Consider the following 14,455-nt stretch of genomic DNA (forward strand, 5'->3'; position numbering starts at 1 on the left):
CCCCACTTCCCCTCACAACACTCATCTTGGTTTCATTTTGGCTACGACAGCTAGCTGATTATCAGAGTAGTTCAGTATGACAATATGAAAGCCAAGGCACAAGCAGATACAGTGGTACCTCGGGTTAAGTACTTAATTCGTTCTGGAGGTCCGTTCTTAACCTGAAACTGTTCTTAACCTGAAGCACCGCTTTAGCTAATGGGGCCTCCTGCTGCCGCTGTGCCGCCGGAGCAAGATTTGTGTTCTCATCCTGAAGCAAAGTTCTTAACCTGAAGCACTGTTTCTGGGTTAGCGGAGTCTGTAACCTGAAGCGTATGTGACCTGAAGCGTATGTAACCCGAGGTACCACTGTACTGGGATGTGTTGTACTGTGTGTTTGAGAATCTGATTGAGATATTTTAAGACTGAATCAACAATTTAGTTAGTAAATGTAGCACCTTTCCTTACAAGAACACGTGAAGAGAATCCCTATTATACATGTTTCATCAAAGTGAATTCCAATGGCATTCCCCTTTATTTTATATACAATATATATATATATTTAAAAACTGCACATTCAATTTCTTCATTCTTCTTGGTGAACAGACTCTTCATAGTCCAACACGAAAAGCAGTGCTTCACAATTTAGCGAAGTTTCCATGCTCCAGTGTAATCCTTCATTTCACTAATGAGTTACTTCACTTTTAGTTCAAACAATCTTGAATTACCAGTTTAAGGCTTTTTTTAAAAAAAGGAAAAAGAAGGGAACAAACACTCATGTCAGGTCTTTAGATTGTCTTTTTCTACATGATGCAAAACATCACACACTAATAAGATTTTCTTTTGACCCTTTTGCTTCTGCTGGCTGGATTTTTGTGGTGTCTTGTCGAGGCAGTCCATACAGGTATATTGAGATGCATACAAGGAGGGCACCGAGAGAGAAGGTGATGGCTAAAGAGAAAAACATAAAGCACATGGTTTAAAGCACACTGATCCAAACAGAAACTCTAGAATACTTTTTTTAATATGAAACTCGTTATCAGATTGCTGTGTACTTCATATTTAAATTCACCTTTAAGCTTTATCCCATCTGGCAATAATAGTAGATGCTGTCAGCTTTGAAATGTTAACCCTTGCTAATTTGTTTGTGGGCCGACAACATCAGATTATAATATTATACAATAATACAATTAGCTGACAACAGTTATTCAAGCCCACACCAAAGGAGTGTCACCTAGGATTGTGGACAATGGCCAAAAGCAACGTACTTATCTGTAAGCCAAAGAGGAGGACCGAGGCAACGGTTGAGAGAACGATGGCAGCAGCTGCAGAAAAACCTTTCATAATGTTGTCGGTGTACTTAACAACAACTGAAGTGTAGAGACCTCCAACGCTGGAAAGGACTAGACAGCAAAAGGATATATCCCTGTTAATGAAGTGTCTGGCATCTTTTTCTTACCATATGGGTTCAAAGAAACGAATAAGAAAATACCTTTTATAGCAAAACTTTTGAAGGATGGAAGATACTGTCCGTTTGGGACATGTATCACAACCTCATTAGGGGAATAAATTTGTGTTCCAGTATGGCATACCCTTGTCTCATGGGACACCTAACCTGGTATTAGTCTATACCTATTAGCTTGCACCAGCAATGCTGTTTACATCCCTACAAGACTGACCTAAATGTCATGGGGTGATACCTAAGTAACTAAGTCAATGGATTTAAATGGGTCTGCTCTTGAGTATGGCTATCCTTGGACATCACCCAGCAAGATTCAACACAGCACATCTAGAGCCCCTATTTGCTGGTGCTAGTCTCAAGTACGGGCCGCAAGAGAACTTTTAATTCCCGTCTGTTCAATATGGGAACATAAACAGCCGATTCAGCAACATACGACAGCAGGAAGCAAGGATGGGCAAGATCAAAGTCTACACTAAGATCCAAACAAGCCTTTTTTCCTATACACACTGACACTTGTACATGGCACAGCCAATCAAACCAGGAAGTGTCCAATTAATCATAGTTCCCCATCTCCAAACTGGGAAACGGTGCTTCAGAACCTTAACCATGGATTGGAGTTGGTTTAGGATCCTGGCTTGTTCCGAAGCTTGTAACTCAAGTTTTGGACTTCAGAGGAAATGATGGTTAGCAATGTCCTGGTTTGATTTCTGGACAAGTGAGGGGTCTGCATATCAAAGAAAATGGATTGTTTACATCTTGGCTTATTCTCTGAATGAAACCAATGTGACTAACCTGCCCTACCTGACATGACCTACATTTCCTTTGGAAAGCCAGCACAGCAGTTAGTCTTACCCTTGAATACTTATTTCTCTGTAACCCAGGAAATAAGGACTGTCTCTTCCTGTATCTCGAATCCCTTTCATGCAGTCTACCTGATAGTCACCCCATGATTCTTAAGTTCTTGCCAATATTCAGACTCCCCTGGAAAGTGCATGCTTCCGAATTATTTCCTGCAGGACAGTAGACCACTGTGAATTTAATTTGCTGTGCTCAATGATGTCTCTGCCCCATATGTTCCCCAAGCTGATCTCCTACACCTCTGGCCCCAGCTTGAAGAAGAAAAAAGTAGAACTGAAGATAAAAGGCAATCGGATACTTACAGATGACAAACCAGACATAACGGGTATAGCCATAAAAGAAGCCCTTTTCCATTACATTAACGCCATCAGACATGTAGACACCAACCAAGGTCACTACAATCCCAGAGAGGTACAGCTGAATGTTCCTGACCCATAAAGATGTATCCGAACTCTTTAGCACTTTCTCAAAATATACCCCTGAAAGGGAAGGGAAGGGAGAGATGAAACAATGTACAGCTCCTGCCATACATTACATTTTGATTTAGGGAATTTACACCACAGAGATAAGAAACCCAGGGTCAACTTGCACCGCCTTCCCACCGTACAAGTTTGTGGGGGAGGTGATGCTGAGGTGGGGAACAGCTACAGCAGCCCTCCCCAACTTGATGTCCTCCATCAGGTGTTGTCACCTGAGTCCCAATAGCCCTAACAGGTAGAGCTGATGCTCAGAGATGATAGGAGTTGTCTTACAAAAGAGACCTAGGTTGGGCAGACCTGAGCTTACGACATTGGTCACATCTACAATGTACAGTGGTACCTCGTTCCGGAGGTCTGTTCTTAACCTGAAAGTGTTCTTAACCTGAAGCACCACTTTAGCTAATGGGGCCACCTGCTGCCGCCACAGCACAATTTCTGTTCTCATCCTGAAGCAAAGTTCTTAACCCGAGGTACTACTACTGGGTTAGCGGAGTCTGAAACCTGAAGCGTATGTAACCCAAGGTACCACTGTACACTTAAAGCACTCTTACACCACTCTTAACAGTTTTGGTTTCTCTCAAAGGCTCCTGGGTACTGGGTTTGTTCAGGGCGCTGGGAATTGTAGCTTCACAACAAACATCTTACAGTCCTCAGGATTCTTTGGAGGAAGCAATGGCCACTAAAGTGGTATAAAAAGGTAAAGGACCCCTGACAGTTAAGTCCAGTCACAAACGACTCTGGGGTTGTGGTGCTCATCTCGCTTTACTGGCCAAGGGAGCCAGCGATTGTCCACAGACAGTTTTTCTGGGTCATATGGCCAGCATGACTAACCCGCTTCTGGCGAAACCAGAGCAGCGCACGGAAACACTGTTTACCTTCCCGCCAGAGCGGTACCTATTTATCTACTTGCACTTTGACGTGCTTTCAAACTGCTAGGTTGGCAGGAGCTGGGACTAAACAACAGGAGCTCACCCTGTCACGGGGATTCAAACCGCCGACCTTCCAATCGTCAAGCCCAAGGCTCAGTGGTTTACACCACAGCGCCACCCACATCCCAAAAGTGGTATAAGAGTGCTTTAAATGTATGGTGTGGATGTGACCCAAGACACTTCCCAGAGCTTCTCCCATGTTACCTGAGAAGGATGGGAAGGAGCTGTGCTATGGTGTTTTCTGAGCTGGCAAGGTAAAGTAAGAGGGGGCCTTCACTGTCGGACTAGCCACAGTTGCAGATAAATGCCTGCTACTTGAAGATAACTTTAACTACAAGGTTTTACCTGCAAATCCTGAACATAAAACAGCAATGGCTATCGCACCGAAGCCTATCAATGGGCTCTGCTCCATCTAAAAAACAAATAAAAACAGAGGAAGTTTATTTATAGCTGCAGTCACTTTCGGAAGCCAAGCCAGATTGTTATTTATTGCAACAACAAAAGATGACTTAGGCCATCTGGCAACATCTGCCAGTGCTGTGTAAGCAGCACTACAAAATTTGACTCCCAGGCTGCTCAATTGTCTCTGGGGAAAAGAGGGTGAGAGCCAATGTAGCACAGGCGGTCATCACTCAACAGAGCTTCTCCTTCCTTTCCTCTCCTGTTTATTCAACCAGCCGCTGCAGGATACCACAGCTTAGCTAATTCTTGAAATGCAATGAGGACATCCGTTCATTCACTTACTTACTTACTTACATTTATATACTACCCTTTCTCCCAGAGGAGTGTAAGGTGGCAAACAAGTGCTAAAACAGTGAAAAAACAAAATCTGAAGAACATCTTAAAAATGGTTCCAATACAGATGCGGACTGGGAAGGTCTCAACTTGTTGAAGGCTTGCTGAGGGCCTTCAGTAGGCACCAAAAAGGCAACAGAGACAGTGCCTGTCTCATATTCAAAGGGAGGGGCTTCCGAAAGGCAGATGCCAACACACAGAAGGCCCAATTCCTACAGTGTGGAAAGGACATCCTGATTAAGATGGAAGCTGCAGCAGAGCAACATCAGGAGGGCTGCAATTACTCCAGCCCTGGAGTGGAGTAATTGCAGCCCACTCTTCCACAATGCCCTTAGGGTAAGATTATGCAACTTAATGCGCGAGCAACTTATTTCAGAAAGCAGGTATGGAGAAAGGCTCCCAGTGATCAACTTTACCTGGACTTTTGTGGCTTGAGCTGGCTTCCACTGAACAAGCGTGACTCCACCACACAACATAAAGACTGAGAACCACTGTAGTTTGCTGAGAGAGCGGTTCAGCATCAAGACTGTACATAAAGCGGTACATGGGATCTTCAACTGATAGGTCACCTAGGAAGCCGGAAAAAAAGGGCATGTTTCATGTAGCTATTAGGAAAAGGGCAGAAAGACAATCTGTTTAATATCTAACCTGATTTATTTAATAACAACAATATAACACTACCATTATAACAACAATGTAATACAATGAAACATCAGGAAGAACTTTCTGACAGTAAAAGCCGTTTGACAGTGGAATGGACTCCCTCGGGAGGTTGTGGACTCTCCTTCCTTGGAGGTTTCTAAGCAGAGATTGGAATCTTTAGTTGAGATTCCTGCATTGCGGAGGGTGGTGGACTAGATGACCCTTGGGGTCCCTTCCAACGATTCTATGATTTTATTATACTAATGCATAGCCCATGCATAGCTGTCAACTTACAGATTTGAAAATAAGGGACCAGCAGCCTTGAAAATAAGGGACCAGCAGCCTTGAAAATAAGGGACCAGCAGCCTAACCTGTTCCAGGCACTCCAGTCTTCCTGTCCTCCTGCAGTCTGGTCAAACTCGTGCTGGTAGCTTCGAGAACACTGTCCAACCAACTTTGTAACCAGAGGTTCAACTGAATAGAATCTGAATCACATGCACCACAAGGCCTATGCAGCCTCAACTTAAGATGGCTCCCCGGCCTGGCTTTGCACTGCAAAGTTTGCAGCAGCACATGCAACAAAATGGGGTCCAGAATTCGAAACCCCCCTCAGCTTGCATTAACTAGCCACACACAAGGCATGCAAGCTCCACCCCCCCCCGTCGTTCTTAGACTTCTTATTGGGTGAGCAACACAGCCAAGCAACACAGCTGGAGCCTCCCTCCTCCCTGGCCGGCAGGGAGGGAAGGAGAGGAGCTGCTTACTTTGAAATTTAAGGGACATCATTTAAGGGACATCCATCAATAAGGAACAGCAGCGGGACATGGCGCTGGAATAAGGGACTGTCCCTTCAAATAAGGGACACTTGACAGCTATGATCCCATGTTCTAAGCATATTGGTTTGCATCCAACATCATTACTTGGTTCATGTAAGAAATGTTATGCTCGTGGCAGGATCTTCCTTGGTGAACAATCCTCTTCCTCTCAGGAAAGAGTTACACGCCCAGGATGACTTTTCCCTTCCGTGACTTGCAGCTGAAAGTGTGAACCATTTTCCACTGAAAATATACTGCGTCTGAATTCCTATCAGACAATGCAGGAGTTCTGTTTGGGGTGTTCTGTTTGTGATAGCTGTTTCACACGCACAACCTGTTGCTCGATGTTGCAGCCACCAGCTGATGGGCACACTTGCATGAGCTCATCCATCATAGCTCAGGGATGGGGAACATTTGCCAGCCTGAGGGCCACAGCCCCCTCTGGACAATGCTTCAGGGGCCACATGCCAGTGGGCATAGAAACTAATGTTAATTTCTTTCTATTGCCTGGACTATGACCGCAATAAAGATTGATTGATGGAATGCTAATTTCACCTTTGTACTGTAGGTGTGTTTCCAGGCACATTAAAATCATAGAATCATAGAGTTGGAAGAGACCACAAGGGCCATCGAGTCCAACCCCCTGCCAATCTCTCTCTCCCAGACAAGCACAAAGAGTGGTCAGAGTTCCAGGGCTCATTCTAAGCAGGCAAGAACACTCATAGTGGCTACAAAGCAGGACCAATGAGGAGTGTGGCCTGGTAAGGTTAGGGAGTCTGCATCTAGCTTCCAAACATCAACCATTACCTGGTAAACGGCTGCATCCAAATTGCTAAGAGCCAGGAAGGCCATGTTGTTCTGGATGGCGTAGACGAGAGATGGAACGCTTAATTTGAGTAGCTCTTTAGGGCTGCCCAAGACATTTTCTTTTAAAGATGTCAATAGTCTACCTGGGCTTCCAGTCTCTCTGGAAAACATTTAAAAAAGAAGCTCTGAGCACAAATATGACTGTAGCTGCTTGACAATAGTACAGCAGAACAAGAACAATCCAGAAATAGCCCAACAGAGGCCTAGCCCCACAACCTCTCAGCTGCCAGGATGAGCTTGTCAACAACACCCGCTTCCTATCCTGTATCAATCTTGAGGCCCTCCAAAAAAAGAGAAAAGCAGAAGCCAACTAGAGGAAGGAGAGTCGTGCTGCGTCTCCTGGAAAGCTTAAGATCCACATTCTTCCTCCTTCCGCAAGGCAAACAAAGACTGTAACCGCCGTGACGGTGACAGAATGCAAACCTGACATTCCAGTTGGCAGTGCTGAAATGAAGACAACATTCGGTTGGGTTGGTTGGTTTTAAAGCTTCCTCTAAATGTTGTAGTAAGGCAGATTTTTAAAGTACTTAATTAATTAAATTTATGTATCACCCTTTACATACCATTTCAAGGCACCATAAAAACAGCAGAAGCTGTGCAGCTGTCCTCTGTTGGGGATCATCAGGTAGGGTTGCCATATTTCAAAAAGTGAGCTTTTTTAGGCAAAGTTATTGAGCTTTTTATAAAAAATGAAATTTATTTTAATTATTATAAATGAAATTTGCCAATATCTATACTTCTGACATAGGCTGCCTTACATCTGGATTTTCCCAGACATTTAAGTGATTTCCGCCTAGACACTGTTTATGAGACCCAAATACTGGCTCTGTCCGGGCAATTCCGGACATATGGCAACTCTATATTAGGTGAATCTCAGGATTTTTATCTTATACAGTACACCACTTTGATGACCTAATTTTAGCCACCTGAGATGTCAGCAGTCCTGTTCCTGCTGCAAAAAGGAACAGCTTCGCACATGCATTTTATCCGCCTCCGTGATTTCGTAGGGTATGCAAAAAAAAGGGGGGGAGGCAGAGGAACACTGTCTTTACCCCTGTGCATGTGAAATTACCCCTGTATGAGAACCAGATCTGGGAGAACAAAAGTAACAGAGCCTGTACATCGGCATTGTACATACACTTATGTACAGGAAAATTGCAAAATACACAATCTCACAAAATCCAGTACAGTATGACATGTCACCAAATATTGTGAAACAGCAAGAAAGCCGTTTCCCCTTAAATCTACCTCCTGTGACTAAAATGAGGACAGCCTCTTCGTATCAATGCTATCTCTATATTTTAAAAGTCCAAGCCATTGCTTGTGACTTGCTTGTTTAAACTATACCTGCCAGGGAAGTTGGGCTTTCCTGGGACCCAATTTCAAGAATCTATGTCATTTCTGAATTTGATAGGATAGTAATTATGTATTTGGAGTCAGCACAGCATGAAATGTCATTTTTTTTCATATGGCCCTCATAATTACAGGGTGACTAAAGTGATTATGCAGCTGAAACCAGGTCTCAGAAAAGATACTCATAACTGGTGACCTACTTTTTGCCCCTTGAGACTCAACTCTGGGATCTAGCAGTGTTAAGGAGAAGATTGCTTCACTCTGAACACAGAGAACACCCGGGATTAAACACTCCCTCATATCAGCCCCCACCGTTCTAACGTGTGCTTCTCAGCTGACTTTACAAAGGAAGCGAATGGGACACAACTGCAAGAGAAGGGGAATAAAACATTTACGCATATTAGATTACATCTCTTGGAAAGTAGAGGTGAGGGCGGCAAAGACAACTGCAGGAGAAGAGATTAAATCTGACTGACTGCCGTCTTATTCAAAAAGGCAAACTGATTTTTATTCAAAAAGACAAATGCTGAATGCAGACAAAAAGTTCAACCAAGGTTAGCACAAACCAGAGGTTATATCAGCCTGCAGAACTAAACTCTCTCCCAGGTTCTGTCCCAGATTCTGGGGTGGACAACTTCTACCACACTGGCCAAACTTTGCCCCCCAGGGATTCAATTTTGGCCTTAGAGGCAGCTTCCCCCAAAACCACACTCACCTGCTTGCCTCATACCTGACATGACCCGTGTTGTCAGGTGTGGGGCGGATAGAGGCACAGCTGCCAATTCATATTTGGGAGCCTTAACATGCGTTCCCAATTGTGCATTGGCAAAAGAAAAATCAGATTTTGACTCTACCGCTCTTCACTTGTTGGATAAGGCTGTGCTTTACTGAGCTCCCTGCGGGCAATTCACCCACACACCCAATGCCTGCAAAAAGCTGATGGGTGGTAAAGCCAAAGCCTCGGGCACTTTAAAGCACCATCATTGTGACATCAGGTACTTGACAGGTGGGTGGCCCCACCCACCATGACAGAACGAGACCAAGATTAGCAAACCCACTTCAGGACAGAAGTTCTACATTGCAATTTGCAGTCTACACTTAACCGTGTTTTAAGTCAGCAGTGGGTAACCTGTGACCTTCCAGCTGTTGCTGGACTACAACTCCCATCAGCCTCTGCCAGAATGACCAATGGCCAGGGATTATGGCCCCTTGCTCCAGAGCATGTTACTGAATAAGCTAGAGTTTCATAAACAACCTTTATAAACTCACAGATTTGGGGAAATATTGAGGTTCTGAGAGACAGAGAGGCTAGAGAAATTCCTAGCCAAGGCTGCACTACTGTACCATGTTACAAGATACAGCAAGAACAGTGGCTATTACTGAAAGTGCCCAAGCATCCCACCATGAGGCTCAAGGCCAGCTCTACCATTACACAAGATGAGGCAGGAGGCCTGGGGTCCCATTAAAAGACAAAAAAAGAGTCAATTATTCATATGTTACCAACATGGGGGAGACGCCATTTGAATAGTTTCTGTGTAGGCTAAAAGAAGTAATAAGTGCCCGGTGATTGAGAACCCTTCTAGAACATCATAGGCATTTTTGAGGGAGGACAGGTCAACATGGTTCAGAGGATTGCTTCTAATCCTTAAATACCGCCTTAGTGAGAATACAAGTTCTTCTTGAATGACTCTGAAGTCTCCTGCCTACACCAACCCAGAAACCTGCCAGCCAAGCATCCATACTTAATTTACACAGACTTCTGAACCTTATCCAAAGCAATGAACTCAAGGCAGTGACGCCTATTCATAAGAGAGATTAGGAAACTAAAATGTGCATGTTTTCACTTGTTTCAAAACCAATTTTGAAACCAATTTTTCAAAACCAATACCACCTGCTCACAGAAGCCTAACACAGTCCACATGAACCATAGCAAGAAACACAACAAGGAAAATAAAAGAATCAGAAAAAAGAGCAAATACGCCACTCCAATTTACTCATCGACATTTATACTTACTTTGCTAAAATGCCCAAACTTAGGAATAGCTTGATAACTTCTGTAATACAGACAGCTGTAGTTGAAAAGTATAAAACTGTTTCTGTTGTTCTCGTGTATCGCAAAGCTACTGTATACGTTGCAGCCACCAAGGTCATCACCGTCAAGCAGTACAACTTAAAAAGCAAGCTGACATTTTCTGAAAAACAAAAGCATCGCTCTATTGGACATGAGACGTGAACCACCTTGACAACTACAGTGAAGTTATGTTTGCTGTTTGGTCCTTAGAAAACAGCTTTTAAAACAGGAGCATTCTATATTCAAAAAGCTATGGCAGCCCTGCTGCAGAAACATTACGGTTAACCATTAGAAGGATTTGCACCCTAAAACCTGCAGGTGACTTTGTTGGTGGTGCCACCACTAGGGGATGCCTTGTTGGCACTGACTTACGATAGGGCCTTCTTGGTGGTGGTTTCCTCATTTGTGGAACACCCTCCCTGGTGAGGCACATCTGTCTCCTTCACAATTAAGTTTCAGGAGGAACTTTAAAATGTTCCTGTTTACCAAGGCATTTGATGCCCAAAAGATACTGTTCCTGGCAACTCTGAAATTATTAGCTGTGAGAGTATGTTACTGCTTTCAGATATTTTTAATTGGTTTGGGATGTTTTAAACATGGTTTTATTTTTAACTGTACTGGTTTATCACTAGTGTGTTTGCCCTAGGCTCCTTTGAGAGGGAGAGATATACATTTAATTAATTGTTTAATTGATAAGCATTAACCGATTGATTCATTGATTAGCATGCCAAAGTAGTCCTGCTCATCCCCTGTCACAAGGGCTAATGTGGGGCCAGGGCTCAAAGGCCCTTCAAACTGGTGCAAAAGAGTGCCTTATCCTACTCTCTGCTGTCTAGATCAGAGGTTTCCAAACTTTTCATGTTAGTGGCACACTTTTTAGATATGCATCATTTTGTGACATAGTAATTCAGTTTTATTAGCAAACTGGAGGTTAAATTGACCCCTTTCCAGCCCTGAGAGGAGGGTGGGGAGTGTTTGTGTGACACACTGCAGCTGACACACTAACATATCACGACACACAGTTTGGAAAGCTCTGGTCTAGATAAATGTAGGCTATTTTCAAAATGGTACCTCATCTGGCACCTATAACTCTACTTGAAACCAAAGGCCAACAGAAATAAATGAAATTATTTCCACATGCTGATTTTAGGATCAGCAAATAAGAAGCTACTAATCAAGGAACTTCAGATACTTCATAGTAGAGACAGCCATCATCTAGTCTCTGGCCACCAAAAATAACACAGTTACAGTTGAATCAGACTGTTGATTAAACAATTTATCTTTATCTGTATAAACTTTTATTTCTTTATTAACTCAACAGTGAATGCCTGAATCATTGCACCACATTATGATATGGCTGGGAATTACTAAATCCTGTTACTCATACTATCACCTTGACTGTGTAAACATCCCTGCAAGGTACAATTATAGATGCACTGTTGCAATAATTTAAACTGAGTACACCCTGGTAGAGATATAACTCTATTTCCTTCAGCCTAATTTGGGTGTATATCAAGCTAAATGCAAACAGCAGAATTATCTGCAAAAGATGTAGTTATCACTGTGTAGGGAAAGCAGATTCCTCTCTCATCCTAGAAACCCAGGGTCATTCAAGGAAGCTGAATGTTGGAAGCTTTGGGGCAGACAAAAGAAAGTACTTCTTCAGGCAGCACATATACAGTGGTACCTCGGGTTAAGAACTTAATTCATTCCGGAGGTCCATTCTTAACCAGAAACTGTTCTTAACCTGAGGTACCACTTTAGCTAATGGGGCCTCCTGTTGCTGCCGTGCCGCCGGAGCACAATTTCTGTTCTCATCTTGAAGCAAAGTTCTTAACCCGAGGTACTATTTCTGGGTTAGCGGAGTCTGTAACCTGAAGCGTCTGTAACCCGATGGTCACCATCTCAGATTGCTTTTTTTAAAAAAGAACAGGTAAATTCATGGAGGACAAACCCATCAATGGCTATTAGCTATTCTACCTCCACTGTAGAAGGCCCTATTCCTCTGAATATCATACTGGGAATCGTGAGAAGAGGGCTGTCGCCCTCAAGTCCTACCTGCAGGCTTCCGATAGACATCTGGTTGGCCTCTGTGAGAACAAGATGGGCCATTGGCCTGATCCAACAGAGATCATCTAACGTCCTTATGACAACACACACAAAAAAGTGCTCTGCGTAAATAAGTCTATTCGGCCCAATTTTTCAGAAACGGGAGAAAGCACGTTTCTAACACCACGACAGGCAAGCCACTTCTTGCATTACAATTTCATGTATCCCTATTTATTTTCTAATGTGAAAACGTCTGTCCTAGCATTTCAGACCGATTAATAAATACAGTGGTACCTCGGGTTAAGTACTTAATTCGTTCTGAAAGTCAGTTCTTAACCTGAAACTGTTCTTAACCTGAAGCACCACTTTAGCTAATGGGGCCTCCTGCTGCTGCCGCGCCGCCAAAGCCCGATTTCTGTTCTCAACCTGAAGCAAAGTTCTTAACCTGAAGCACTATTTCTGGGTTAGCGGAGTCTGTAACCTGAAGCGTATGTAACCCGAGGTACCACTGTACACACGGATCCAGAGGAAGAGCTTGCCTTCTGGACCAGGGTCATTGCACAAGAACAGCCATTTCAATACGTTGCCAAGTGAGTGACACAAGAGCATCACCCTACACCGTTTGCAGGAGAGGATGATGCCAGACGCGGCTGCTTAAAGGTTTCCAGGTCTTTGTTCACAGACAAAGTCAGCAATATTTCCATGCTCCAAGGGAGGTTCAAGGGGGGCTATTCTTTCGCCTAAGCAACCTGAAGGAGAGGGAATGGGGAGCGGAAATTAATTAACATTTTGGGTTCAGCCCCCCCTCCCCAAATCCTGGCGAGACCCCGACCTGCCATGTCTTTAAAGAGGGGCAGGAAGGGGAGGGAGCATTATCTTCCATCGAGGAACCTTGTTCTTGACACAAGAGCAGAGAGAGAGACGCTGAGCGACAGCCGCTTCCCAGCAGAGCTGCCGGTTTTGTTGCCCCCGGAGCCCCAGGTGCCAGGCGCTCGCCTTATCAGGCAAAAGGTCTCCAAACTCCCCCCCCCCGCTTCACATCCCCCCCCCCCGCCTTCCAAGTAACTGGACGACGCCTGGCTATCTGCCTCAGTAGAACGGACTGTTCCATTTACGCATAACGGGGAAACCGGCGGCAGCGGCGGCAGGCTGCCTCTCACTCACCTTTCGGAGGCGCCATGGTATCCAAAAGGAATCCGTCTCAGCAAGCGGCTCAAGCCCGCCCCGCCAAGCCTCCCAGCATACCAGGGAGAGCAACCGTCGGAAGGCTAGAGCGGACTAGCCGCTCTATGGTTGGAGCGCAGGATGCGTCGTTACTTCCGCCGGAAGCCAAGGGAATGTATGCAGGAGGAGGGTATCGCGTGCGCGCGCAGCCTGCCCCGGGTTGAAACGTTACATGAGTTCATAGTGGATACTTTCACGTATGTAGCACGTTACTATGCACTACAGTATCATAGGTACGCGCTATTAATTTGTGATTTGTATATAGCTATAGATCTCTCTCACACACACATATAAAGAGCTTTTATATGTAATTGCTAATTTTGTTTTCTTTTTAACCCCCCAAGCCACGCTCTTCCACTCACTGCCGCCTCCAGCTTGCTGTAGCAATATAGGGATAACGGGCTGTACTGCCGGGAGTTTCTTAAAATGTTCAAATAAATACGCAAAATATTTTCAATGCAAAATGATACCCAACTTAGGAAAAGTCGGGACTTTGCCGCTGCCTTTGGTTTCCAAGCAGAAAACACCGGCATTAAAATTCTAGATTTCTTCACTACTTTACAGTCAGGCCTCAAGGAACCAGAATTTCAGTGTCTTTAGCACAATTACAGTCATGTGAAATATTTCTTAAGATGAAATCCAAGACCAAAGGAAAAGTGAATTTCCCGTTGTCCCCTCAAAAAAAAGGAAAAAAGGTGTTCAGAATGGGAGGGCTAATTGCTAAGATTGACACAGGATAGCTGGGAGCATTGCATGGTGAGGAATAGCAGTCCACAAATATAGCTAGTACTGCACCTTCCAATACAGGACGCTACAATGGGACAAGGCTGGGGATAGAAGACTCAACTTACCAATGATACCTTTCATCTGGCCCCATTAATGATACAAAGATTGCCTTTGAAATAATAGAACAAAGAATGAGACACAATGAA

General features: G+C 44.2%; 1 protein-coding gene across 2 annotated transcripts; it reads right to left on the reverse strand.

The window, feature by feature from the left end:
- Positions 1-495: 495 nt before the first annotated feature.
- On the reverse strand, positions 496-13,609 carry SLC35A1 (solute carrier family 35 member A1). 2 transcript variants are annotated; one of them, XM_082216913.1, is made up of 8 exons: positions 13,464-13,609; positions 10,194-10,371; positions 6,767-6,926; positions 4,919-5,071; positions 4,053-4,119; positions 2,602-2,778; positions 1,248-1,382; positions 496-930 (listed from the first exon to the last, which is right to left on the reverse strand). In XM_082216913.1, the coding sequence occupies exons 1-8, from the start codon at positions 13,477-13,479 to the stop codon at positions 800-802; spliced, it is 1,017 nt and encodes a 338-aa protein (XP_082073039.1). In that variant the 5' UTR covers positions 13,480-13,609; the 3' UTR covers positions 496-799. The 2 variants fall into 2 exon arrangements, with proteins under 2 accessions (XP_082073039.1, XP_082073040.1); XM_082216914.1 differs by lacking the exon at positions 13,464-13,609 and adding an exon at positions 12,917-13,042.
- Between the last annotated feature and the right edge of the window lie 846 nt (positions 13,610-14,455).

The sequence above is a fragment of the Podarcis vaucheri genome (genome assembly GCF_965113315.1).
Source record: "Podarcis vaucheri genome assembly, chromosome: 3".
In the NCBI taxonomy this organism is placed as follows: Eukaryota; Metazoa; Chordata; class Lepidosauria; order Squamata; family Lacertidae; genus Podarcis; species Podarcis vaucheri.

Coding starts and splice junctions, on each gene's coding strand:
- SLC35A1 (XM_082216913.1), bottom strand. Junction 6,927..10,193: donor AGTTTGGGCATTTTAGCAAA/GTAAGTATAAAT, acceptor AATGTTTTCCAG/AGAGACTGGAAGCCCAGGTA. Junction 5,072..6,766: donor TGGATGCAGCCGTTTACCAG/GTAATGGTTGAT, acceptor CCGGCTTCCTAG/GTGACCTATCAGTTGAAGAT.